This window comes from Drosophila pseudoobscura, chromosome 2 (assembly GCF_009870125.1).
Source record: "Drosophila pseudoobscura strain MV-25-SWS-2005 chromosome 2, UCI_Dpse_MV25, whole genome shotgun sequence".
NCBI lineage: Eukaryota > Metazoa > Arthropoda > Insecta > Diptera > Drosophilidae > Drosophila > Drosophila pseudoobscura.
Window position 1 is genome coordinate 5,749,538 of NC_046679.1, and position 24,254 is coordinate 5,773,791.

At 47.1% G+C, this 24,254-nt stretch overlaps 9 protein-coding genes across 10 annotated transcripts; 4 read left to right on the top strand and 5 right to left on the bottom strand.

Moving 5' to 3' along the window:
* Window positions 1-238: 238 nt before the first annotated feature.
* Window positions 239-16,678, top strand: Sol1. Its single transcript, XM_015183167.2, has 7 exons — window positions 239-374; window positions 437-605; window positions 2,805-3,031; window positions 3,092-3,688; window positions 15,574-15,987; window positions 16,045-16,249; window positions 16,309-16,678. The coding sequence occupies exons 1-7, from the start codon at window positions 260-262 to the stop codon at window positions 16,649-16,651; spliced, it is 2,070 nt and encodes a 689-aa protein (XP_015038653.2). The 5' UTR covers window positions 239-259; the 3' UTR covers window positions 16,652-16,678.
* Window positions 848-2,607, top strand: LOC4800819 (calmodulin). Its single transcript, XM_001357988.4, has 4 exons — window positions 848-1,433; window positions 1,505-1,726; window positions 1,777-2,033; window positions 2,095-2,607. The coding sequence occupies exons 1-4, from the start codon at window positions 1,392-1,394 to the stop codon at window positions 2,264-2,266; spliced, it is 693 nt and encodes a 230-aa protein (XP_001358025.3). The 5' UTR covers window positions 848-1,391; the 3' UTR covers window positions 2,267-2,607.
* LOC6896923 (fatty acyl-CoA reductase wat) lies at window positions 4,090-6,414 on the bottom strand. The gene is made up of 5 exons (XM_002137072.3): window positions 6,207-6,414; window positions 5,686-5,798; window positions 5,104-5,614; window positions 4,346-5,042; window positions 4,090-4,269 (listed from the first exon to the last, which is right to left on the bottom strand). Exons 1-5 carry the CDS (start codon window positions 6,277-6,279, stop codon window positions 4,176-4,178), a joined length of 1,488 nt encoding a protein of 495 aa, XP_002137108.2. The 5' UTR covers window positions 6,280-6,414; the 3' UTR covers window positions 4,090-4,175.
* LOC26533777 (fatty acyl-CoA reductase wat-like) lies at window positions 7,412-9,484 on the bottom strand. The gene is made up of 5 exons (XM_015183482.2): window positions 9,192-9,484; window positions 9,021-9,133; window positions 8,446-8,956; window positions 7,652-8,375; window positions 7,412-7,590 (listed from the first exon to the last, which is right to left on the bottom strand). The coding sequence occupies exons 1-5, from the start codon at window positions 9,265-9,267 to the stop codon at window positions 7,503-7,505; spliced, it is 1,512 nt and encodes a 503-aa protein (XP_015038968.2). The 5' UTR covers window positions 9,268-9,484; the 3' UTR covers window positions 7,412-7,502.
* Window positions 10,105-12,746, bottom strand: LOC4800823 (probable cytochrome P450 9f2). Its single transcript, XM_001357991.4, has 4 exons — window positions 12,463-12,746; window positions 11,119-11,641; window positions 10,402-11,059; window positions 10,105-10,331 (listed from the first exon to the last, which is right to left on the bottom strand). The coding sequence occupies exons 1-4, from the start codon at window positions 12,666-12,668 to the stop codon at window positions 10,165-10,167; spliced, it is 1,554 nt and encodes a 517-aa protein (XP_001358028.1). The 5' UTR covers window positions 12,669-12,746; the 3' UTR covers window positions 10,105-10,164.
* Window positions 12,853-15,726, bottom strand: DNAlig3 (DNA ligase 3). Of its 2 annotated transcripts, XM_015183313.2 has the most exons (5): window positions 15,594-15,726; window positions 15,184-15,531; window positions 14,326-15,124; window positions 13,098-14,261; window positions 12,853-13,039 (listed from the first exon to the last, which is right to left on the bottom strand). In XM_015183313.2, the coding sequence occupies exons 2-5, from the start codon at window positions 15,473-15,475 to the stop codon at window positions 12,928-12,930; spliced, it is 2,367 nt and encodes a 788-aa protein (XP_015038799.2). In that variant the 5' UTR covers window positions 15,476-15,531; window positions 15,594-15,726; the 3' UTR covers window positions 12,853-12,927. The 2 variants fall into 2 exon arrangements, with proteins under 2 accessions (XP_015038799.2, XP_002137109.3); XM_002137073.3 differs by lacking the exon at window positions 15,594-15,726 and having other exon boundaries at window positions 15,184-15,580.
* A 243-nt stretch (window positions 16,679-16,921) lies between the features above and the next one.
* Window positions 16,922-18,286, top strand: LOC26533820 (saccharopine dehydrogenase-like oxidoreductase). The gene has a single exon (XM_033382267.1). The coding sequence runs from the start codon at window positions 16,929-16,931 to the stop codon at window positions 18,219-18,221; it is 1,293 nt and encodes a 430-aa protein (XP_033238158.1). The 5' UTR covers window positions 16,922-16,928; the 3' UTR covers window positions 18,222-18,286.
* Window positions 18,287-18,436: 150 nt separating this feature from the next.
* On the top strand, window positions 18,437-21,966 carry LOC4800826 (palmitoyltransferase ZDHHC6). Its single transcript, XM_001357993.4, has 5 exons — window positions 18,437-18,593; window positions 19,553-19,737; window positions 20,563-20,644; window positions 20,714-21,234; window positions 21,310-21,966. The coding sequence occupies exons 1-5, from the start codon at window positions 18,533-18,535 to the stop codon at window positions 21,739-21,741; spliced, it is 1,281 nt and encodes a 426-aa protein (XP_001358030.1). The 5' UTR covers window positions 18,437-18,532; the 3' UTR covers window positions 21,742-21,966.
* Window positions 21,967-22,446: 480 nt separating this feature from the next.
* Dip-C (dipeptidase C) lies at window positions 22,447-24,202 on the bottom strand. The gene has a single exon (XM_001357994.4). The coding sequence runs from the start codon at window positions 24,043-24,045 to the stop codon at window positions 22,585-22,587; it is 1,461 nt and encodes a 486-aa protein (XP_001358031.3). The 5' UTR covers window positions 24,046-24,202; the 3' UTR covers window positions 22,447-22,584.
* Between the last annotated feature and the right edge of the window lie 52 nt (window positions 24,203-24,254).

Here is a 24,254-nt window from a genome sequence, read left to right on the forward strand (position 1 = left end):
CGTGTGTGTTTGAGTGGGGACCAGCATCAGAAACTAATCAACGGACTTTGATGGCGACACCCGAGAACCGAGACCTGCAGACAAAGGCAGCATAAAAACCTCAAATGAAATTTAATGGCACGGCAAGGAGAAGGAGCACAGTTGGCTATTTTTAAAACCCCACAGCGACAGCCGAGCATCCTCAGCAGCACCGGCAGCCTGGTAGAACGGAAGGCCAACGAATGCTGGCTTCACAGTTTCAATTTGACCGCCGCTGAATATGGTGTCCGCTTGGTTATTAGCTCTGGGATTAGCTCTGACTGCGATTCGGAGCGGCCATGGCCAGCAGCAGCAAGTGGCCGGCAGCACCAGCAAACAGTCGCAACTGTGGCTGGGTAGGTGTGCAGGAAGGACACCCCAAGGTGCAGGCCCCACTCATGCAGTTAATCCTTTGCAGACTGCTCCTGCCTGCATGCCAATGAGCGGAACTCCAGCCATTGGGGCCGGCTAAGCATCAATGCCAGCCAGGCGCTGGGCGCCAAGAACAACTGCCTGATGGTGTTTATTGGTGGCATGGATGATGAGCTGGTTTCCTTTCAGCTTGAGCAGTTGCAGCTGCGCGCCGGGTGAGTAGCAGTGCTTCCGACCTCATTTGGCGACCACAGACCGCGGATACCATCCACCGGGGGGTGGCTGGGGATGCGGACGCCGGTTGCTGATCGGATCTGCGATGGGCAGCTGTCTGTGACAGCCATCAAAAATCGACAAATATGCCCCATCGATAGATAAAGCTGGCCTGGCCTATCCTGTCCGTCCGTCCACCTATCGGTGGCAAGAGCGGAGCGGGGGGGTAGGGCGCAAACGCCTCGAGAGGCTGTGCTGCTGCAACGGGAAGCGCAACGGCAATGTAATTAAAATACCTCGTGAAGGCCATGTGGGCGGTCCGGTTCGGTGGAGCCGCCGTGGCCACCGGCACGCCTGGTTATTTATATAAATCGAGGGAAATGGTCTCCGCCCGCAAATTTGTGTCAATTTATGCAAAATCCTATGCACACAAACCCATCCTCCCATCCCGTACCCGTGGTAGATTTGCGCCATAAAAATAACGTACACAAATTTCGGAATCGATTTGTCAATAAAATTGGAGAGCACTGGCCACGCAGATCTCAGTGGAGCTTGGACCGAGCGCAGCGCCGTACGTATGAGCAATTTTTAAAGTGCAGTGAATCGCGGGTGAATCGCAAGAGTCGCCAAGGAATCTCATTCGAAGAACGTACTTTCGACGGTCTTCCGGTTACCTTTAAACGGATTTAACAAATGAAAGTTAATTGAGTTAATTCGCGGGAAAAAAGCTAGTGGAATTTAAGCATTGAAATTTTATTTGTGAAATACTATAAAATCGGAGGCTCAAAATGTCTATGGACCCAACAGTTTCCTTGGAGGATCTGGACCGCGTGAGTGAATGATGAACCCTGATCAATGGGTATCGCAATGGCAGTAAATACTCCTTCATTTCCGACTGCAGCGTCGACGCCGCGCCAGCTCTGCCCGGAAGGCGTCACAGACTCCCCAACCGCCGCCCCATTTGGCCGACTCGGAGGCCATGGCCGTGATCAATGAGATATTCAATCCCTCGCTGAAGCTGCCCGAAAGTAGTGGCCACTACACACTGCCGGAGGAGATGAGCGCCGACGATGATGTGGCGCCCCACGAGCTGGACATTTCGAAGCTGGCGGAGCTGAAGGAAGTAAGTCTGCAGCGGGTACTGAATACTGACTGAATGGATTGTCGCCAAAGGTTTTCGCGCTCTTCGACACGGACTGCGATGGCCTGATATCGAGGGATGATCTGCGCTTCACCTACACCGCCCTGGGCAATGATCCCAACGAGCAAGTCCTAGAGCAGATGATGCTGGAGGCCAAGGAACCGCTCGACTACGAGGCCTTTGTCCGTCTGATGTCCCGACGCACACAGGAACTGGACCCCGAGGAGGTGCTGCTAGAGGCATGGAGCAAATGGGATGACCATGGCACGGGCCTGATCGAAGAACGCAAGTGTGTGCGCCGAGTGATTCCACAACAAATTAAGCATTCCATACCCTTCCGCCATCTCTAGAATCTACGAGGAACTGACCAACTATGGCGACAAAATGAGCCTCAACGAGGCTAAGGAGGCACTCAGCCATGCGCCCATGGCCAAGCCCAAGTCCCTCGAGGAGCCGCCGATGATCGATTATCCAGCCTTTTGCCGCATGCTCGGCGGAATGCGCAAACGGAAAGGGAATTAACATTGAAAGGACATCGAAACAATCAGAATGGGAGCATGCCAGGGCCCCGGACATATGTATATTTTAGGAGTTATCACCGGACTTATCGTTTACCCCCTTAACTTTCCCATCAGATAATGGAAATCTAAAACTTTCCCAATAGCCAATAGTCCCCAATTTGTTGTAGCTATGTATGTAGGAGGGACTGCCTTCCCCCAATCAATTTGGAACCTCCAAAAGATATTGGAAACTACTCGAATCTCTGCCCGAACCGCAGCTGTCTCAATATCGCAATCGAATAACTTTTACCGCCAACTTTTGTTCGACTTTGCATCAAAATAAATCGTGAAGAACCAAAAGAGCGATGGGAATTATTTTCTTAATGGGCATTGGGCCGCTTGCGAGGGGATATTTATAGGCTAGCTGACCAACGAGCCAGCCCCAAAAGTATCGGCCAATAAATTTTAGACATCGTTACGCATCTGCCTTGGGCCAGGCCAGCGGCAACAAATTCCTCCATCTTTTTTTTCTGTATTTTTTGAATGCAATTTCGTGACAGGTGCTTGGACAGCGTTGAGGTCTTTCCGTATCTGCGCGAGCCCGTCATCGAGAACTCAACACTGCCGGCGGACACTTTCTGCCAGCACAGCAAGAATCGCAGTTCCACCACGCCTATTTATAGCGCGGGCCGACTGCTGGGACTGCGTCTGCGGTTCCAGCATCCGCCGACAAAGTTGGACAACTGGAGCCTGAACCTAACGGCCAGCTATCGGTTTCTGAAACGAGGTGAGTTCCGCCAGTTCTTGACCGATCTGTGGATCATTTTCCGCATCTCTTTTTGGCCAGAAAACTTCAAGACGGAGGGCCGCCTGGTGCCGCACAGCTACTGTGACTTTTACTTCTTCGCCAGCCTGGCGGACGAGGTGGGCAGCTTGGGGCAGGGCTACTTTCACTCGCCCCGCTTTCCCGCCCACTATCCGGCACACATCAAGTGCGCCTACAAGTTCATCGGGCGTCCCGATACCCGTGTGGAGATCGTTTTCGAGGAGCTGCAACTGCCGCCGGTGCTCAGCGGCGGCTGTCAACTGGATGCCCTGACCATCTTCGATGCCGAGTCCGCCCACATGAACGCCGTACTGGATGTCCTCTGCACGCCCTGCCCCACGCGTCGACTCGTGAGCAGCGGACCCGATATGCTGCTCGAGTTTAATGCCAGCTCGAACCGCACGGCCAAGGGATTTCGCGGCAAGTACAAGTTTGTGACCAACGGACAGGGGGGGCCGCCGTTGGCCCTGCCACCCCCCGCAGCACCCATTCTGGAGGCGGCCAGTGTGGCAGCTAAGCAGCAGGAGAAGCTGCAGCATCAGCAATCGTCGGCGTCGGCGGCCAGGGTGAACAGTCTTCAGGCGGATGCAGAGCTGTCGAAGCCCGGACGTTCATTTGGTGAGTTGGCGCCTCATATATTAGCCTAAATTAGAGCCTTGCTTGGGGAGGGGGGGCGCACACCCTCGCACCCCCTCTGGCATAGCCAATCGAATTATGCTAATCGTTGGCAAATGGCGGCAAAACTTATCTGCTACTCCACGACGCCGTTCGACAGCTTCCGTCTGTCTCAGGCGGCATCCTCGAACGGAAGCGGATGTGGCCAATCGACATGGCCTCCTGAGTGGAGGGACGCCTGGCTGCTGGTTCCTGGAGTCTGTCAGTCTGCTTCGAGCTCTCAACGCGTTCAAATGGTGCTTATGTCGCTATTTTTGCAGCTCCTTCTGGTGCTGCTCGGTTCGATACGCCAATCGATGGCCTCCTGTGCTCCATTGCCCGCCAGTGAGTCTCGTACTTAAAGCATTTTGGCCAAAACATTTATTTAACTCTAAGAACAATTAACCTACTATTTGTGTGTGCATATGTGAGTGGGTGTGGGTGTCCTTGCCTAGAAGCTAGATACGACCTTCAGTAGAGACCACAAGAGAGCCGCAGCGCCGCTGCACAGAGTCAACTGCAAAATCCGGTGCAAAACTAGAAAGCTGTGAAAGCGAGAGATATAGTATTGTGGGACTCTTGGGAATTTATGGGATTTTTGGATTACAAAATTTAACGCACCGAAAGAGAATCTTCTTGCCTCGCACTATGGAGGTGGGCTGTTCCTTGCCCAAGTAGATCCGAATGCCGTACAATGCCTGCCTAAAGTAATCGTCCCAGTTTAGACCCCGCATATTGAAGTCGAATAAATTCTGATCCAAAGACGACATTCGCTTCCACAGACGCTGAGTATTCGACGTGTCGAACTTCCACGTGGTGTCCACAAACGGAGCAAGGACATTGATGTTCTTGTGTATCTTATCGTAGAGCTTGATCATGCGAGGCTTCTTGCCACGTAGTCGGAGCACCACATCGATGGCATACCCAGGCACCAGATGATAGAAGTAGGCCACCAGCCGAAACAGCCACGGGGTGGTGGTGCAGTGCAGAAACGGACACCACATCATCTTGGTCAGTGGATAGTTGTTCACCAGATTCTGTGCCCTATCCCGGAAGCCGCCCCAGGTGATCAGGTTCTCTTCGCTGGGTGTAAAGTTGTAAATGACCGGATCCCCTGGCGGCTTGGCGTCTATCGCCGTCTGCCAGACAGTGGCCAACGCCATGGAGGAAGCATAGTCGACTGGCACAATTCCAGCCTGCGCCTTCACATTGAGACGAGTGATCCGCAAGACCCCAAAGGCAACTCCATAGAGCACGGCAATGGGGCCGTACAGGTTGTCGATCCAACCCGCCATCGGCTCCTTATAGCTGGCAATGACTGTGGGTGGAAAAGGGGGAGGATATAAAAGGGCATCACTTGCCGAGCTGGCAGCACCTACTAACGCCAGGCCGATAGACGCACAACGGAATGTCCCCCGCCTCCCGTTGGATCACCTGCTCCGCCAGAGCCTTGGTGTATGTGTAGGTGTTGGGATACTTGCCCATCAGGGCGGGCGCCATGTTGTCTATCAGTTCACTTTCCAGCCACTCGTTGAGCTCCAGGACCTGGTTGGCCGAGCAGTTCAAGTGCTCCGGATAGAACTTCTCCTCGATTTTCTCCACCACGCAGTTCGAGTAGGCCGTCGATATGTGGACAAAAGCCTCGAGGCGCTGCATTTGCTTTGCCAGCTGCAGCATGAGGCGGGCGGCCCGCGTATTGATGGCCAGTGCTATGTGCAGGGGCTCAGTGAAGCGTACTGTGGCAGCGCCGTGCAAGACCAGCTGCACCTCCTCAATCAGCAGCTTCCTGTCTTCAGCCCCAAGGCCCAGATCTGGCTCCTGGCAGTCACCCTGTATGGGCGCCACTCGCTGCATAGCCTTGGGTTGCGTTTTCAGTAGTATTTCGAACACCTTCGGAACGGAACCCAATGCTTCGGATTATTCGGATTAGGGGTCCTTGGGATCAACACAGGATTACTCACTGGATCGCTCTCCCAGGCAACGAGACGGTCCTTTATCTCCTGGCCATTCTTGGCCCTGATCAGCACATAGATGCGCTTCACCTCTGTTATGCGGAGTAGCTTCTCAATGGTCACTACAAAAGACAAAAGGCAAACTTGAATTTGATCTGTTTACGATTTCTTTCGATTGATGGCCTTTCCAGCCGGTTCTGAGCGCCTTTTTTGGGTGGTATCTCATTGTTTACTTGCTAGAAACATGCATGGTATGTCATATAAAAACGTTAATTTATATTATGTCATATCCCTCAGAGTGAAATCTTCGAACTTTGATATTTTCATATGAAAACATAGTATTTTGTTTCACGTGTTGAGATAAAAAAAAATTTCCGCCCTTCACAATAAACAGTATCCGGATATACGGATTTGCCTGGGCAAATATATCACAAAAAGTTCATAAAGTTCATATTTTAATTGCATATTTTGTTTTCAGTTATTATCCAACAGAGTAATTATTTTTCAACAGATCCAAAGGTGGGAAATACCTTTTCCTAAGAATCCACTGCCACCTGTTAGCAACATGGTCTTGTCTTTATAAAACTTTTGTATTTCCGACATTGCGATAGTACGATCCTTTCTTTATATGGGGATGCACAAACACAACATATACACGTATACACTAAAAGGCACTTTCGTATCCGTATTCCGAGGTCCGAGAGATGATACCTGATCGCGACTGATGCTTGAATGAGAGTTGTCTAGAATTTTCACCCGGTATTTATAGCGATCCCCTGATCGGGAATCGCTGATCGAAGAGCAACAAAGCCAAAAACAAAGCGAAGCACATTCATTATATTATATTATTATAGGTTGTTTCCAACACACTCACAGACAGAGACTCGTAAAATATATGTGCCATAAAGATGTTCATATTTAACAATATTGGTGAGGATGGCACAGAAACAAAAACTGCATACGAGTATTCTTTTTCCCCATTGTTAGGGGCTGGTGCATTTGGGGCCTCTATGCCCTGACCCGGCTTAAACAAATAGAAATTAGAACTTGTTGGCTTTGGAGAAAAGATCCGCTCATGTGCGGATTTTCATGGTTGGTGTCAAGTGGCATTGCGGCCTTTTGAACCCAATGCGCGCACTCCATGCCAGACCCAAATTAGCTGGACCTGCCCATTTGCCTAATTGGAAAACGTTGTTACTTTGGCCCATTGCCGGGTCTGTAGCACCTCAAAATGGGCCTGAGAGATGGCGAACAAAACCCGGTAGTTCTATAGAAAGCAAATAAGCACTCGAACACGAATGGCATATGAAGAGTGAGTGTGATTGTGAGTGCTCCGCTCCCGTAATTCTGAAGAAAACTGTGTCTTTCGCCTTATGAATACCTCACCCATAGACTAGCCCATAAACATAAACTAGAATAAACATTGAACTTGCACAATCATTTGCATAAAAGGTATTCGGATAGACTGCGCAGGGAATGGAGTATAAATTATCAATGAAAATACCATTATACTGCATACTATTACAACGTTTTGTTTTTCTTTCTTTATATTATTCAAAATCTCTACCGTCTGTTATATGAGCCTCCATTAATAGAATATACCCCAGGCTATTTACGAGTACCGAGTGTACGAATTTCGCAAGCTAACCAAACAAATACAATACCTTTGAGCGTAGTGTTAGATCTTACATCAGACCCTTAAAGTGCTCTGTTGTGTTATGAAAAAAAGGTCATATTTTATCCTGAAATTGCCAATAATATTTATTCTTTCCTGACATTTTTAACAACAATTGAATGCACTTTTAGTGGCATCTAAATCTGGATAATTATTGCCAGATCGCGAACAGGAGCCACAGCACATATGCTGCACCAGAGCCAAGCAGAACTTGACCTATCGAATGTAGTACACGGTAGCTGCAAGCACAGAACATAGATAGGTTCAAGTTGGACAATTGTTTTGCAGAAGATTACGTACCGAAATAGAACCCGGATTCCCTCCGCCAAGGAGGCTGCCGTAGCTGGTTCCTTGAATATATATAGTCGCATACCTCCCCAAATGGTCTTGAAATAGTCGTCCCAGTCGAGGGATTTCATGTCAAAGTTGAACCCCTTTCGATCTTCCGGTGACATGTGGTCCCACAGCGCTTCAGTATTATCCCTGTTGAACCAAAATGTTTTCCTATTGAAGAAGTATAGTGCCTCCACGTTTGCGTGGGCTTTGCGATAGGCTTTGACCAGACGCGGTTTCTTGCCACTCAGCCGCAGGATGAGATCGAAGAAATAGCCGGGAATATAGTGGTAGAAGATGCTGCAAATCCTAAACAGCCAAGGGCATGTGGTGGAATGTACAAACGGGTACCAAATCATCTGTCGGATCGGAACCTGCTTACCGTAAAACATGCCCTTGTTTCTGAAATCATTCCAGTCTATCGTATTTGTCCTGCAAGGTGCAAAATTATAAATGGTGGGCTTTGGCTTAATAGCTGTAAGTGCAGATTTGGTTTTTGCTTTCTTTGCCGTTTCCCAGGCGCTGGCCACGGCCAGGTTAGCACAGTAATCGCCGGGCACCAAAACCGCTTGAGCCTTTATATTACAAAGCAATATGTGGAGGACACCGTAGGTAATGCCGTATATTAGGGCCACGAGTCCGTATGGATTGTCAATCCAACCGGAAGAAGGCTCCTTGTAGTTGGCATATACTATCGTTGGAAAAAGAACGGGAGGAGGGCTATTGAAGGGACACTGGATTAAGTGGCATGCATCACTTACTAATGGCTGGCCGAAAGATGCACACCGGTAGGTCACCCGCCTCCTCTTGGATCACCTGCTCCGCCAGGGCCTTCGTGTAGGTGTAGGTATTGGGGTACTTTCCCAGCAAGGCAGGCGTCATGTTGTCCAACAGCTCGGCGCTCAGAGTCTCCCTCAGGCGCAGCACCGTATCGGCGGAACAGGTTAAATGCTGCGGATAGAACTCCTCGTTAATGCTGTCTATCACGCAGTTGGAGTAGGCTGTGGAGATCTGCACGAAGGCCTCCAAGCTGTGCATTTCCTTGGCCAGCTGCAGCATGAGGCGCGTGGCCCGCGTGTTGATGGCCAGCGCCATATGCATGTCCTCATTGAAGCGGACAGTGGCTGCTCCGTGAATGACAATCTGCACTTCTTTAGCCAGCATCTTTCGATCCGCCTCACTGATACCTAGATCCGGCTCCAGGCAATCTCCCACTATGGGTGTCATCCGCTGCAAGACCGTTGGCTTAATCTTCAGCAGTGATTCGAAAATCTTGAACAGGAAGGGAGGCCGTTAGTTCAAGCGGTTCAAATGTGACTTTTGGTGGGCTACTCACTGGCTGGCTGAGCCATTTGGTAACGCGAGTGCGCACATCCTCGTTTTTCTTAGACCTGACCAGGAAATATATTTTCTTTGGATCTGTCGCTCGTAGGATTTTTTCAATAATCACTGAAAATCAAAAGGTATAATAGGTTACTCTTGTTTCCATCCAGTCCTTGCAGCGCACCTTTGCCCAAAAATCCAGTGCCGCCAGTTACGAATATCGTCTTGTCCCTATAAAAACGCTGCACTTCTGTTTCCATTTTGCGTGTGATTTTGCAGAAAGCTAATCCAGAGGTGTGCTAGTACAGAGCCACAACGATTGTGCAGAGTTCCGGAACTGTTTCCATTTATATATTTATCGTATCGTGCAATTCATTATTCCCAGTGGTACGTAGGCGAAGTACAGTGGGCACTGCATAATTCGGACTTATTAGGCTCAATGTTGTTCATAGTGTTATTTTATTTTGTTAATTCGATTGTATTGTTTAATTTAATCAAACAGTTGTTTAATATCGGGAGCTATACTTATGGAGTGTTCACGGTATATAAGAAACCGTGTTTTTGATCCCAATGTACCCAGAAGTGAAAATTCAGAGTGCTTAAGAATGTACATTCGTCTGGGTGTAGTTTATAAAACTGCAGTTTAAGAAGCTCTCAGGAAATTCATGATATGAATACGCATATATAAATACATTTGAATGAAGATAATATAATCACTTCATATAAGCACAACTACCCTATAATCAGCTTCCGGCTTACGATGGATGCAGTTTCCACTCGAGAGGACAGTTTGATATATCAGCCCAACCCCAAAGATATTAAATGCCTATCTAAAATATAAAAGCAACTTGATTAGAATCATACTCCTTCATTGAGATCAAATCTACATAGTCTCATTTTTTTTTACCATTTAAGTGACTGATAAAAAGTATTACGCTTTTTTTGTTTGAAAGATGTTAGCTATTCGAATGTCTTCTGACTGGATTAAGCGCTAAGACTGTGGTTGGAACAGTTCTGCTGTTTCATTGAGAAATTTTTTAGCTGCAAGTTTACAGAGCTTTTTTGTCACGGAAAAGAACTGATCTGATCGCTAGAGCTGGAAATTGCATACTTTTAGACCATATATTTATAAAGTATAAAAAGCATTCACAATGAATTTAATTGCGCGGAACAAACTTAACCCAAAATCCTGATTTGGGCGTCAACTGAAACCCGTTGCTGGCTAGCTCCATGGGAATGCAGGATTTCTTGGCAGGAGCGAACCGGTAGTCCTTCAACAGATAGTAGATGACAGCCTTGGCCTCAAGGAGTGCAAAGCGGGAACCTAAAATGGAAAAATAAATAGGAATCATCAACCTTCAGTTCGAATCAGTTAGTCCACTGCTACCACCCACCAATGCAGTTGCGTTGACCGAGGCCAAACGGATAGTATGTGAAGGGTTGAATGTTGGCCTTGTTCTCTTCGCTGAAACGCTCTGGATCGAATTTGTTGGGGTTCTCAAAGTATTTGGGGTCACGATGGAAGCCGCATGTGGGCAGCCAGATATAGTCACCCTTTTTGATTTCTATGGTTTGGCCATCTAACTCATACGTAATATCCTTGTTGCACTCTCGATCTATGGCTATGGCTGCCGGCCACTTGCGCAATACCTCCGAGACAACCTGATCTAGATACTTCATGCCCATGATGGCCTCGTAACTCAGTTCTTTGCCATCCAAGTCGATGTCCACCTGCTGCACCTCCTCGTAGAGCTTCTGCTGGACATCTTCGTTCTCCATCAGCTCTTGAGCCGTGAAGCACATAAGAACCGCGGACGTCTCAAAGCCGGCGAAGAAAAACACAAAGCACTGAGCCACAATATCGCGGTCGCTCCATTCACGGATCACTGTCGTCTTGGTCTTCTCAGTCTGGAACAGGCCGCGGGCTTCCATTAGCATGTTGATCATGTCTGGACGGATGATGTTGTGCTCCTGACGGTATTTCATTGCATCAAGAACCAAGCGCACAAAATACTCAGTGCTCTTCTTGTCAAAGAGATCGACCTTGATATACTGCAAAGAGATGGGTATTAGATCATTGGTCTAGATTGATATATTATTGATTTACTAACCTTATTGAGCGACTTTAGTGTAAAGAATAACATAAACTTTAGGTTCTGCAGAAAACCGAATGTGGTTAATTTCTTGCCCATCGAATAGAAGTCGTTATCGCGCTCCTTGAACGAATTAACCTGCAGGCCAAAGGCCGTGGAGGCAATCACGTCGTTGGTGAAGCGTGTGCAGTAATCCTTCATGTCCAGCTCCGTTCCCTGAACGGATCCTTGCTGATCGGGCTTCAGACAATCAACGGCCTCCTTCGCCACCTGATTCATAAGCTGAAACATTTGACGCATTTTCAAGCCCGTGAAGGCGGGACTGAGAGTGCTCCGCATGTCCTTCCAACGTGCATCACGCATGGAGAAGAGCGAGCTGCCGAAAAGATTGCTCATATCATGTGGATCATCGTCAGTGCCGGTGCCGAAAAGGTTGCGATGATTTATGAAATGATCGAAGTCCTTAATGGTTATCTGTCTTAAAAGATCTGGGTCGCGGATCATCATCAGTGGTTGGCGCTGCTCGAAGATACCATAAACTCTGTGTAAAATAAAGTACACAATGTTATTGACTGCTAATAATTTTACTGTTAATTTGACTCTAATTTGTCAAATGAGTCGTCGGGTTGCAGATTAGAATTAATTAAAAAGATTAGAATTTGATAACCGCCCATCAATATTTCTATCTTGTATGCCTTTATATGGTCGTAGTCTGGTCTTAACCTATCCGATTCTTTTTTAGCTTAACCTCCACGTTCAGACCCAATTGTTCTATGGGTAAAATTTATTCTTTTACGTCAGGACCAAAAGTATCCCTACTCGGTAGGCTTAAATCTACGATTCTATGAACAATATAGTTAATTTATAAAATTTCAGGACAAAAGTTTAACCCTTATATGAACGATTAACTGGGCATTAGCTTTGTTATTAGTTTGTACCTATCAATACATGGCAACAAAGCGTTACGTTCCACACTGATAACATTGAAATAAACTCAGCTGATAAACTGATTAAAAGTTATCTTAATTATTTACTAGCTTGTATATATTTTACAAAGTCCCTCCACCTGCCCGAAGCTTTTTGTTTGTTTGATGATTTCACAATTATCGTTTAAGAATTATCATAACGTTTCAATATATAATATATATATATATAAGCACACCCACCCCACCCACATATGTAGATACACACGATCGATTGACCTTGACAGCTGTAGATTCATTTACACATGAATTGGCTGTGTAATTGCGTGTGTATCTATGTATGTATCTACGAGTATATGCTCTCAAAGTTCAAAGTGCGTTGATTCGAATTAACAAGATATTTATTATATTAATTGCAATGCAAACAAAACACACTCACTTGTTACTGCCGCCTTTGTTGTACAAATCGCAGACGATATCAAACATAGCCTTTTGTCGCAGAAACATTTGGGCCATGTTGCCAAAATAGAGCTTAGGCTTGGCAAAGGGAATACCCTTCTCCTTGAAGAACTCATTGTTTGCCGTTGCCCAGCGATAAAACAACGCAAAGGCAATCCCCAGCAGGGCCACAAATTCCAATAACATCTTTGATGATCTCAGTACGCGTAGAAGAGCAGTGTACGCGTTTGGCGATCTAAGCGTTCAGAAGATAACTACGACGCCACAAACAATCGGAATTGTTTTATTGGACAAGAGCAAAGCTTTTAAATTGAGCTTTCACTGGTGTCGCCGCTCGTTGAAAGCGTGTACCGTATTTGATAAACATACATACATATATAGTATATAATTTCATCTATTAACCTAATATAATCGTATGTAGAAATGAATGAAACAAAGCAAACACTCAGCATTTAAGCAATACAGCATAGAGCGGATAAGGTTGTCGACTCTGGTTCTCAATGGATGAATGGAGCCAGCGAACGTTCAGATGACGACAGCTGCGGCGGTAAAGAGACCTGCGAAAAACATTAAATTGTTAATTAAATAAAAAATATAAATAAATCTAAACAGAACCTCAGCTTTTCCAAATCCACTGCTCTGTCTGCATCGTAAAAAACCAGGTCTGCCTTTTTTGTATCCGTAGTAAGAGAACCTCCGTGTCTGACAAATTCATCTCTAAATTTCACAAGGTCTTGATCTAAATCAAATTGAGCCACAAGACCCGCAAATAACTGACTCTCCACGCTTATGGACTCGGTTACTTTTTCCTCCAGCTTTACTTCAGTTTTTATTTCCGATTTGCTGGGCTTGAAATAATCTTTAAGGCCCTTTTGAGAAGGGGAAGTTTCTTTCTTTGGTATTTTGCCTTTGCTCGGCGTTGGTGGCGGACCTGCTTTATCGTCATCATCCGATTCAATGGGCGATCTCTTCAGTTTTTTATTACTGTTTGACCGGGTATTGATGGCTGGCGTTACTTTTTGGGGCGTCTTTTCTGGATTCGGTTTACCATTGAGCGCATCCTCATCGCAATTGGCTAACAGCAGATCCACGTTAACATTCTTCTTGGAGGCATCGTACAAGTTTTCCAAATGAGCCAAATCATTGGCCTCTTTCGCTGTTTTATCGCTGCGCAGACGTGTTATCCTTGGAAAGCGTATCGAGATGCCTGCCGCTGTGTGTGCCTCGGACTTGGTGAACTCAGCCCCAGTGATCTCCCACACAGGCATGCTTGCTGGATCCTTGGCCAGGACATCTGGCACCAGAGACTTTTTGCACAGCAGCCAATTGGGGGTTTTATTGGCATCAGCTCGCTCTGTTAGCTTCATCAGCGAGCCATGTATCTCCTCGTTGGTGGCATCGTCCAGGCCAGAGTGGACTTTGGTCACAGTTTTCCACAGACGATCGCGCGCATCGTAGCACCCCATCAAAAAGATGCTGAGCACACCTCCCTTTTTCCCAGAGCCATACCACGCACCCAGCACAACTAGATCCGCTGTGTCTGCCATTTTACCTTCGAAAAGGTAATCCTTTTTGACCTTTAGCCAGTTGCGCTTGCCGGGCTGGTAAATGCCATTAGGACTCTTCAGTACGACACCCTCCAGATTGGCATGCAAAACCTTGGCCGTCATCATTGCCAGCTCGTTCTTTGTCTTCAGAAACTGAGATTCGGACAGCTGCACATAAGATTTCAAGGGATTGATGTTTTCCTCGAGTATCTTGCGACGTTTATGGAATTCACTGAAAACAAAAACAACGGAAAATCTATTATTGTAGGTTTTGGGATAGTCAGATTTTCACTCACAGCTGTGTCAGATCCTCACCATCGTAGAGTATGCAATCAAAGACAAACAGACAAACCGAAGCGTTGGCAAATGTCTGTTTTTTATGCGCACCCAAAGTGCCAAACGGTAGCATGGCCCCCGACTCTGTGTCCACCAGTATTATCTCAGAGTCTAGAATCATATCGCCGGCGCCTGGGAAGGCTCGTGGTATATGGTCCTTTAAAGCTTTGATTTTGTGATCCATCACAGGCTTCAGATTACGACTAAAGAACTTGAATTCGGTGCCTTGCTTGTGGATTTGTACGCGCTCGCCATCGTATTTGACTTCACCGTACAGCCCGCTGGGGCTCTTTTTGAATGCCTCCTCCACAGACTTGCAGGCATTAGCCAGCATTGGCGATATGGGGGTCATTACTTGAATCCCACCGCCGCTCAATCCCACTTTCTTTGTCTTCTTAACTTCTCCTAGGGTCGAGGTTTTGTTTCCTTTGCCAGAAAACTGTTCCACGATGGCTGATAGGTCGCGAGAAGATTGATAGGCGGGATAGGCGTCAGGGCCAAAGGCATCCAGAATATGTCTGGCCCGTGCATTTATACGTAGATCCTGTTTGACCAGTCTGATGAAGGTGCGTAAATCCAAATCGGTTGCCTTCTTGCACAGCTCCTGCAACAGTTCCGTTTGTTCATCCTCTTTGGTGCGCTCCTCCAGCTGTGTGAGCAGCTTCTCCACTTCATGCAAGTATAGTTTACTCTGCTTCTGCGGCTTGAGTTTGCTTGAGTCGGCAAAATGCTTGCGTAGAGTCTCAGACACGTCTCCATCTACAAGAAATGTGACAATTATCATTTCTGCACCACATACTAGTACGCAGATAGCTCACCCTGCTCCAGATCAAGGTGCATTTGCTGCTGGTTGGCATTGAAAATGCGTGAGAATAGTTTTATCAGCGCCTTGTTCTGCAAATTGTAGACGCGCTGGTTGGCTACTGGTATCAGGAACTGCACCCACAGCAATGTGTCGCCCTCGAAGCCAGAGCCACTGGTCCCCTTTTCAAAGAAATTCTGTAGTTTGTCAACCTTCTTAAGGTAGCTTGACTCCGCAGCTATTTCATCACAAACGCGTCGAAATGTGTCCAATCTATTGTCCTCATTCTCCGTCCGCTTGCTGCCCATGACGCTGCTACCAAGTCGAGTTAAAAACCGAATATGACTCTTCGATTTCGCAACACCTAACATATAATATATAACATATATATTAAAAACAATTACAGAAAAATGCCAGCACACGTACGACTCGCGCGTAAACAAAAGCGGCACTTTCGAGTCCAATCAGCTGTTCTTTAGCAAGAACTTTGGCGTTGCTAACACTGGCGCGAGAAGCATTGCCTGCCGCTACGATTTTGAGGCGCAACCGCCAGAACGCATTCAAATCAAGTTTCATGACTTCAATATACCAACCACACACGTAAACTCTACCGAATGCCAGGCAAATGATGCTCTCCACGTGATGATTGAAGTGGGTGGCAGGTACGAGACACAGGAACTTATCTGTGGAGCCTTTCTGCCCAAGCCTCTGATGTCGAATGGCCCGCAAATCCATATGCAGTATTTTGGAAAGTATCCACCTGAAATGACCAACAAGGTTCAGTATTACGGGTTTCGTGCGGAATACAGGTTTCTCTCAAGTTAGTTAACAAAGATTATTTTAATTCTATAATCCAGAGGACTATTTACTTTTATAGATTTTGGCATCATGTCGGGCGTCCAACAGGGCGAGGAATGCACTTTCGTCTACAACAGCAGCGAACGCATCAGTGGGCTCTTCCATTCGCCGAATTTCCCTGGGTATTATCTGGAGAACGTTGTTTGCAACTATTACTTTTATGCCGGCAGAGACGAAAGAGTTGTCCTGCATTTCACCTACTTTGATGTGGAGGGCATCGGAGCGTAGGATCACTTTCGCTTTATTTCCATTTGCACCTATTAAGAATATGGTTTCTTTACAGATGTGACCATCAGACCGCCAGCGACTATGTGGAGTTCTCGAATTTCATGAGCACCGATCGCAAGTACAGTAAATACTGTGGCAAACTGCAGGACTTTGAAATGCGTTCGGATGGTCGATTCTTTCGAGTCACACTGCACTCGAACGATCGGTTTGTAGCCATTGGATTTCGGGCTCTTTACACATTTGAGCCCATTCCAATGAATAACTCCGTCACCGATCTACGAGGCAACGCCTCAATGCAGAGTTATGTCTCTCATGCACCCTCACGGGATACACATTTTGACATTATTGCAATCATATCATTTTGGGTGCATTATTCATTTATAAAACACAGTATTTAAAAATATATACGAAAATCGATCACTTGAGTTCTATCGAAGTCATCATCACGTTATCTTTAGCAACCGTGTGTGCATCTAATCTCCTGGGCAAAAGGCGTTGTTTTTGTGGAGTCACCGGTGCTGTTATCTGAGGAATAAATACACTTGTAAAGTCTGATCGTTACCCATAACTATTCGGCCTTTTCTGCTCACCAGAAAGAACCTGATTATTCAGAACTGATAAGCACTTACTAAGCAACTAATTATATATTCGTGGCTTTGCAGTGACCCCTACACAATGGCAGCTAAAAAATTAGATGCCATCATTTTTGGTGCCACCGGATTCACCGGCAAATACACGGTCCTGGAGGCTGTGTCCGTTCTGAAGGGACTGAACTGGGGTATCGCCGGGCGTAGCCAGGAAAAACTGCAGTCCGTACTTAAGGAAATGAGTGCAAAGTCCAAAACAGATCTGTCGCAAACACCCATCATCATCGCCGATGTGAACAATGAGGCATCACTTATTGAAATGGCTAAGCGTTGCCGCATTGTCGTGAACACTGCTGGCCCATACCGATTTTTCGGTGAAAATGTGGTCAAAGCCTGCATCGAGGCAGGCGCACATCACGTTGACGTTAGCGGGGAGCCTCAATATATGGAAACCATGCAGCTGAAGTACAACGATCGGGCCAGGGAGCGTGGAGTATACGTAATCAGTGCCTGTGGATTTGACTCCATTCCCGCCGACATGGGAGTCGTCTTTATAGAGAAGAACTTTGACGGAGTAATTAACTCGGTGGAGAATTTCGTCCATTTAGGAGTCAAGGGCGGTACAAAAGGCCTGGGCGGCGCTGCTCTTAACACTGGCACATGGGAGAGTGCCATTCACGCCATCGCGAACAGGAGTGAGTCAATCGCGATACGCAGAAAGCTTTTCCCCGATCGTCTGCCCAAATTTCATCCTGCGCTGAAGTCACGTGCTCCACTTTCCATTGCTGAGGATGTGGGTAAAGTAATCCTGCCCTTCCCGGAGACGGATCGATCTGTGGTGATGCGATCACAGCGCTACCTGTACGAGACTGAGAAGAAACGTCCTATCCAGATGCAAGCCTATATGACGTATCCCTCGCGGTTAGTTGCTGGCGTGGTTGTCTTCTTTGCTTCTATTATCGGAATTATGGCCCAGTTTTCCTTTGGACGTCAGCTCCTGCTCAAGTATCCCAGCTTCTTTTCCGGCGGTATGGCGTCTCGGGACGGTCCGAGCGAAGCGCGCATGGAGCGTTCGTTCTTCAGCATGACAATGAAAGCCTCCGGATGGCCCAAATCCCAGAAGCTAGCCGAAAGTACAGACCAATACACCTCACCACCATCCAAGACGTTAACAGTAAAAATAACGGGTCCTAATCCTGGCTACGGTTCCACCTGTGTGGCCCTGTTGTCTACGGCAAAGACCATCTTGAACGAGAGCGATAAGATGCCCAGCACAGGAGGAGTTCTGCCCCCGGGAGCCGCCTTTTCCAAGACCAGCCTCATCAGCGAGTTGGAGAAGCACGAACATGGTATTAAGTACGAGATTGTAGCCAACAAGTAAATTTTGTACTTATATGTAATATATGTATATATAAAAGCGGGAATTAAATAAACAACAGCAACAAACTTTATTCTTTTCATTCAAAAAACATTACCGCGGCCACACTGATAGTGTTTACACACAGTTCGCAGTTTCAAATGTTTTTGATTTTTTTAGTATTTTTAGTAAATACAAAATTTATGTGGTCACACTGCCCTTTTTTCTAGAGCTGGGCAAACTTCGATAAAGCCTTCGATTGTTTTTACAGCTATTTTTTTGTTTACCTTTGCTCACTACCATTTCGGACGCCAACGCGATTTTATTTAAAAATTATGAGTGCTGAAATATCCGGCTTTCGCCGTTTTATACATTGGGGCCCAATCACAGCCCTGAGTAAGTACTACCGAGAAAAGCAATGGCCCGCGGAGACAGAGCCTCAGATCTGGGGTCAGATCAGCGTCATGTGGGCAACAAGCTGAAGAGAAAAATTTTCAAATGAGCCAAAAGTGAAGTGAATGAACTGCTGGACAGATAGACGGTCAGACGGACACAAAGAGCACATAACAAGGCTCCAATTACTCTTTCTAAGACGTGGGTGGGACTTGCAACGCCCGCTCGGCCACACGGGCAACGCCCGCGTTTTGTATATGTCTGGATCGAAATATCGCGTTTTACATTTCTACGGACGGGTCACAGCCCAGCCCGGCACGACACATCCGCTGCACGGAGCCCAATTGAGTGTCAACACACAGGGGCGAGGGACTCCTCCCGGCACCAACTTCGCCTTTTAATTCCCCTAATGCGCTGTGCTAATTGCGTTTTAGTTGCATGTGTTTTCGGCTTTTATTTCATATTTCTTGTCGCTCAAAGTGTCGTCGAGTCGGGTCCTGTGCTATCGGAAATTTCACGCAGTCCAAGTATAGCGTGCAAATTGACCATTTGCTCCTTGGCAAGGCAAACGGTAAAACGACCGTAAGACTTCCGGTTGGAGTACGAGCCATAAGGAAAATTTGGTATCGAACTGATATTACAATTGTGTTTCCAGCCTTAATGTCTGAATTAGACGCCGGTGCGCCGGCTGCTTGTTGCTGCTTTGGCCAGGAGTGGGGATGGGAAGGGCCGTGTCCAGACGGGCACTCATTGCTGGGGCGCGGTTTCGCTTAATCAACTCAAAAGGGTGGCCATAAACGAAATAAATGAGCTTAATTTCCTTTACACGCAACCAAGCGAGAAGCATAGCCACCACCAGGTCACCCCATCCGGGCCCTGACTGGGTTTCGGCAGCGGCTGTACAATATCAAATTTCATAAACACACATTATAATGTTTTATCTTTTGCTTTCCCGTTTGCAGGCATTATCAAGTGCATAACGCTGACAACGCTCTACATGAACTCGATGTGGTGGCCGCCAAATGAATCATTCGCTGGCTTTGCCCATCAGGCCTTATTCCTAATGCTCTCCACGCTGGCCACATTCAATTACGTCATGGCCACGCTGACAGGTCCCGGCCTGCTGCCAAGACAATGGCAGCCAAAGGTAAATAACGCAAGTGGAATACATTTTGTTGTGACACGCTTCATGAGAAAATTGCTAGCTGGCCTAGAGCTGGAGGGTGTTCCCTGAACACCTGTTACCTTTGATAATTTACTCTTACACTGGGCCCAAAAAAATGTTGACCCGACACGAACTGTGGGCCGTTTCTGTCCCCATTGTGCATCGTCATTCTGAAGCGGAAGTTCTTGTTTAGCAGCAAACAAATGGAATGGAATGGGAACGAGCTAAGGGTGCCATCAACACACGGCGGCGGGGAAAGCCCTACTATTTGGCCGTCACTCTTTAATTTCTTTGCTTGATTTCATTCCGACCAAGAGCCCATTCTGCAGTCCTTCTGTGGCGTGTGTATTTTCCTTATCGCATAATTCGCGTCAATTAAACTGCAATTTATTTTGAAGATTTTCAATTCAATTCCTCGCAGTAGGAGAATCGCAAAAATGTCGTGCTGGGACCAGGACCGGTAACGTTTTTCGGCGCCCATTAATTTTTCCTTGGCCATGACGCAGTGGCACACAAATAATTTATGGACCGACTTAACGTCCATGCCCTGCACGCGAACCGAACGCATTCTTTGGAGCTCAGTCCGGTCGGTCCGTAATGCAATTACCAGAATTTGCATAAATGTTTTGTAGGCAGGTCCCAGACACAAGAGAGGCGGCGGCGGCGGCGGTGGGTGGTGTCCGGCCAGCTGCCTAATGAGCTGTGCGTCGTTAGGTTTTGTTGTAACCCGTAGTTTAGCGAGTGGTACGCATATGCATAACAAATATATAACATACTATTATCCTTATGAAAATCTTAATTTGGCAGGAGCTCAAGGACACAGAGTACCTTCAATACTGCAAGGCGTGCGAGGGCTACAAAGCTCCTCGCTCCCATCACTGTCGCAAGTGTAAGTGGATCCTCAAGGAGAGACAAAAACCAAGAGCTGTAACAATTTCTGTTTTCTGTTTCTGTTTAGGCAACCGATGCGTTAAGAAGATGGATCATCATTGCCCGTGGATCAACCACTGTGTGGGCTGGGCCAATCATGCCTACTTCTCGTACTTCCTGCTCTTCTCCATATTGGGCAGCATGCAGGCCACCGTAGTCCTCTGCGGCTCCTTCTATCGTGGCATCTATCGCTACTATTATCTGACCCATGGCCTGGTGCACCTGGCCAGCGTCCAGTTCACAGTCTATAGCATCATAATGTGCATCACAGGCATGGGCCTGGCCATTGGAGTGGTCATTGGCCTGGGCATGCTGCTGTTTATTCAACTCAAGACGATTGTCGCCAACCAGACGGGCATTGAAATCTGGATAGTCGAGAAGGCAATCTATCGCCGCTACGCCATCGGCGAGAGCGAGGATAGTTTCGTCTATCCGTATGATCTGGGCTGGTGGCTCAATCTGAAGCAGGTGTTTAATGACGAGTGCCAAAAGCTCGGCGACGGCATCGACTGGCCCGTGTTAAAGGGCTGTGATCAATACACATTGACGGTGAGTCCTTACAAATCCCACAAGCACACGAAGTTTCGAATAATAGATACCATTCACTTTTTTTCGCTTCACTAGCGAGAGCAACTGGCGCAGAAGGAAGAAAAACGAGCCCGGACACGTACCTACAAGTGTCATAGTCCCGTCACGGGTCGATGGCTTCCCGTTTGCTCGCAGGGTTGGAGCGTATGCATGGGCGCTCCCTGCACTGATGAGCCGCGAATCCGCCTACAACCAGGTGACATAATTAAAGTTACGCGCTTTCGCAAGCATTGGCTCTTTGGGGAGCGGGAACTCACCAAGCAGGAGCTGGGCGCCGACAAGACGCATCAGCGCAAGGGACATATACGTGGCTGGTTTCCACGCCGAAGCGCCGTCGAGGTTATCGAGGTACACGAGTGCGGCGGCGAACCTGGCAGCGACAATCTGCCCGAGAACGGCACTTGTAACGGAGGACATGCTCAACTGAGGCAGCAGCAACGCAATGGACACGCCAAGAAGTATATGTAACCCGAGCAAATCGTTCAATCGGGCCAATGAGCACATCATGGCAATTTCCGTCGACCCACAGTCGGGGCGTCCCAGCTTGTACATAGATTAGTAACCGCTTGAAAGACTTGACTATTTTCCGCTTAACCAGGTGCCAGTCCCTCTCTCGATTACTTTGTTAACAATGTTGGCCAATAAAGCAAACGCGAAACTTGATAACGATCACGGTTTTGTGATAAGCGATTACATTTCTAAATATACCATATACCCTGCCGGACTTAAGGATTAGCTATTCTCTTTTAAGAGAAGTCCCATCGCGATTTTTAAATGGAAAATGCAATAATTCAATTTATGCGTATAATTCAAAAATTTTCTATAAGATTAGATCATTTTTATAAGTGTAGTTCTATTACAATATTTTAACAAAAAATGTATGAAATTAGACGTACTTGGAAGGTCGCTCTTTTTGGTCAAAGATTCCTCGCTACTTTTAGTTCTGTGGAACTGTCTAATATATAATCTCAAAATATATTTAATTTAAGGAAAACTTAGCAACAGAAGAAAATCATTCCGCATTTTCCCAAATAAGACAAGATTAAAGCGGTCTAAAAGAGCTTCAAAATTAAGTCTTTAAAAATCGCGATGAAAGACAGTAGTAAACTTTATTTGTATCCCTGTGCTAATATAGAACTCAAGTCCGGGACTGTATAAAAATAACAATAGATATTCGATTTTATCGATCATATCCCCACAAATAATGTATTTATTGGTTAAACATAATTTGATTATGATATTTAATACAGATAATATATTGTGTGCTTTTAGATAAACTGATAAATGGATAGCCCTCTAGCCTTCATGGGGCTATTCGGAGCTCATGGTCGCCTCGATTTCCTCAACGGTGCGTGGCACAATTGCAAAATTCTCAATACCATTCTGGGTAATGAGGACATCGTCCTCAATGCGAACACCACCAAAGTTGCGGAAACGATTGAAGACGTCCACATTGATGAATTTGCGTAGTTCTGGATTGGCCAGAGCGCCGTCCATCAATCGCTTTATGAAGTAGCAACCCGGCTCAATGGTCACGTACATGCCAGCCTTGAGAACACGGGCAAAGCGCAACTTGCACAGCCACGGCTCGTTGGGGCGCTTCGGCTCAGTGGGCAAATATCCGCCCACATCGTGAACGTCCAGGCCAATCAGGTGCCCCAGGCCGTGCGGCTGAAAGACGGCCGAGAGTCCAGCTTCGAGCATTTCATCGACATCGCCCTTAAGCATGCCACCCTCCTTGAGACGTTGCAGCAATACCTTGCCGGCAAGCTTGTGCATGTCCACCCACGAAACGCCATCGCGTGCTGTCTCAGAAACCGCGTTGCGAGCATCTAGCACAGCATTGTAAATGAACTTCTGGTCATCCGTGAACTTGCCGTTGGCTGGGAAAGTGCAGGTAATGTCTGCCGCATATCCGCAGTAGTTGGCCCCCATGTCGAACAAGCACATTTCGCCATCCTGGATGGGTCGGCTGTTGGGTGCTCCGGCATGGCCATAGTGCAGAATAGACGAGTTGGTGCCGCTGCCGCAGATGCATGTGTAGGAGGCATGACGACAACCTCCTACGGAGTAGGAGTGGTGGAGGAACAGAGACTCCCCCTCAAACTCCATCTTGCCAGGGCGTATGAACTTCATTACTTTGATGTGGGCGTCCGACGAGACCTTTGCCACATAACGCAGAACTTCGATCTCTTCGGCAGACTTGATAACGCGGCACTCGGACAATATGGGGTAGAGTAGGTCGCAGTCGGTTACATACTTCTCCTTGCCATCGAACTCGGGCGGCTGCATTGTGAGGCCGCTATCGCTGTTTGTGCCACTGAGCGTCAATATCAGCTTGGGAGCTGCCTTCTCCAGATAGTCCGTGAGTTCATCCAGATAGTAGACCGCATCCACTTCGTACATGGCCTTGAACTCTTCTGGTGTAAGCAGCTCGCCCATCCAGGTGCTGTACTCCTCAGGAAGTCGCGGCACAAAAAGAATGCTGGACACGCCCCCCGTCCGTACGTTGATCGTGAGGATGCCATAGCAGCCGGGCTCCTTGGCTCCAAAAAGATACTGAAAATATGACTCCTGGCGAAAGACATAGTCCACATCGGTGTTGTACAAACTCTTATCCTTGCCGCCCTCCAGCAGAACGAGCAAATTGCCCGAATCAAACTTGAGGTTCTTCGAGAGTTGTCGCAACAGAGCTTTGGAAACGCGATCTCTATTGTTCTTAAACAGGGTCATAGGCACTGCGTAGCCCGATCCCATCTGAAAGGCGGCCATGCTGATGCTATACGTTTGGAATAAGAGCTATAACTGGCCTTTCTGCAAATGGGCAATAATTCTACAAGCCGATTAGCGATATCTATAAAAAAAACACCAGCTGTAAATAATAATTATAACTCTTATCAGTTTGTTTTCCTTTGTTGTCAACCGGGCTATATAAAAAATACCGAAAACACTGAGCATTTCGAAATCGAAAACACTAGAAT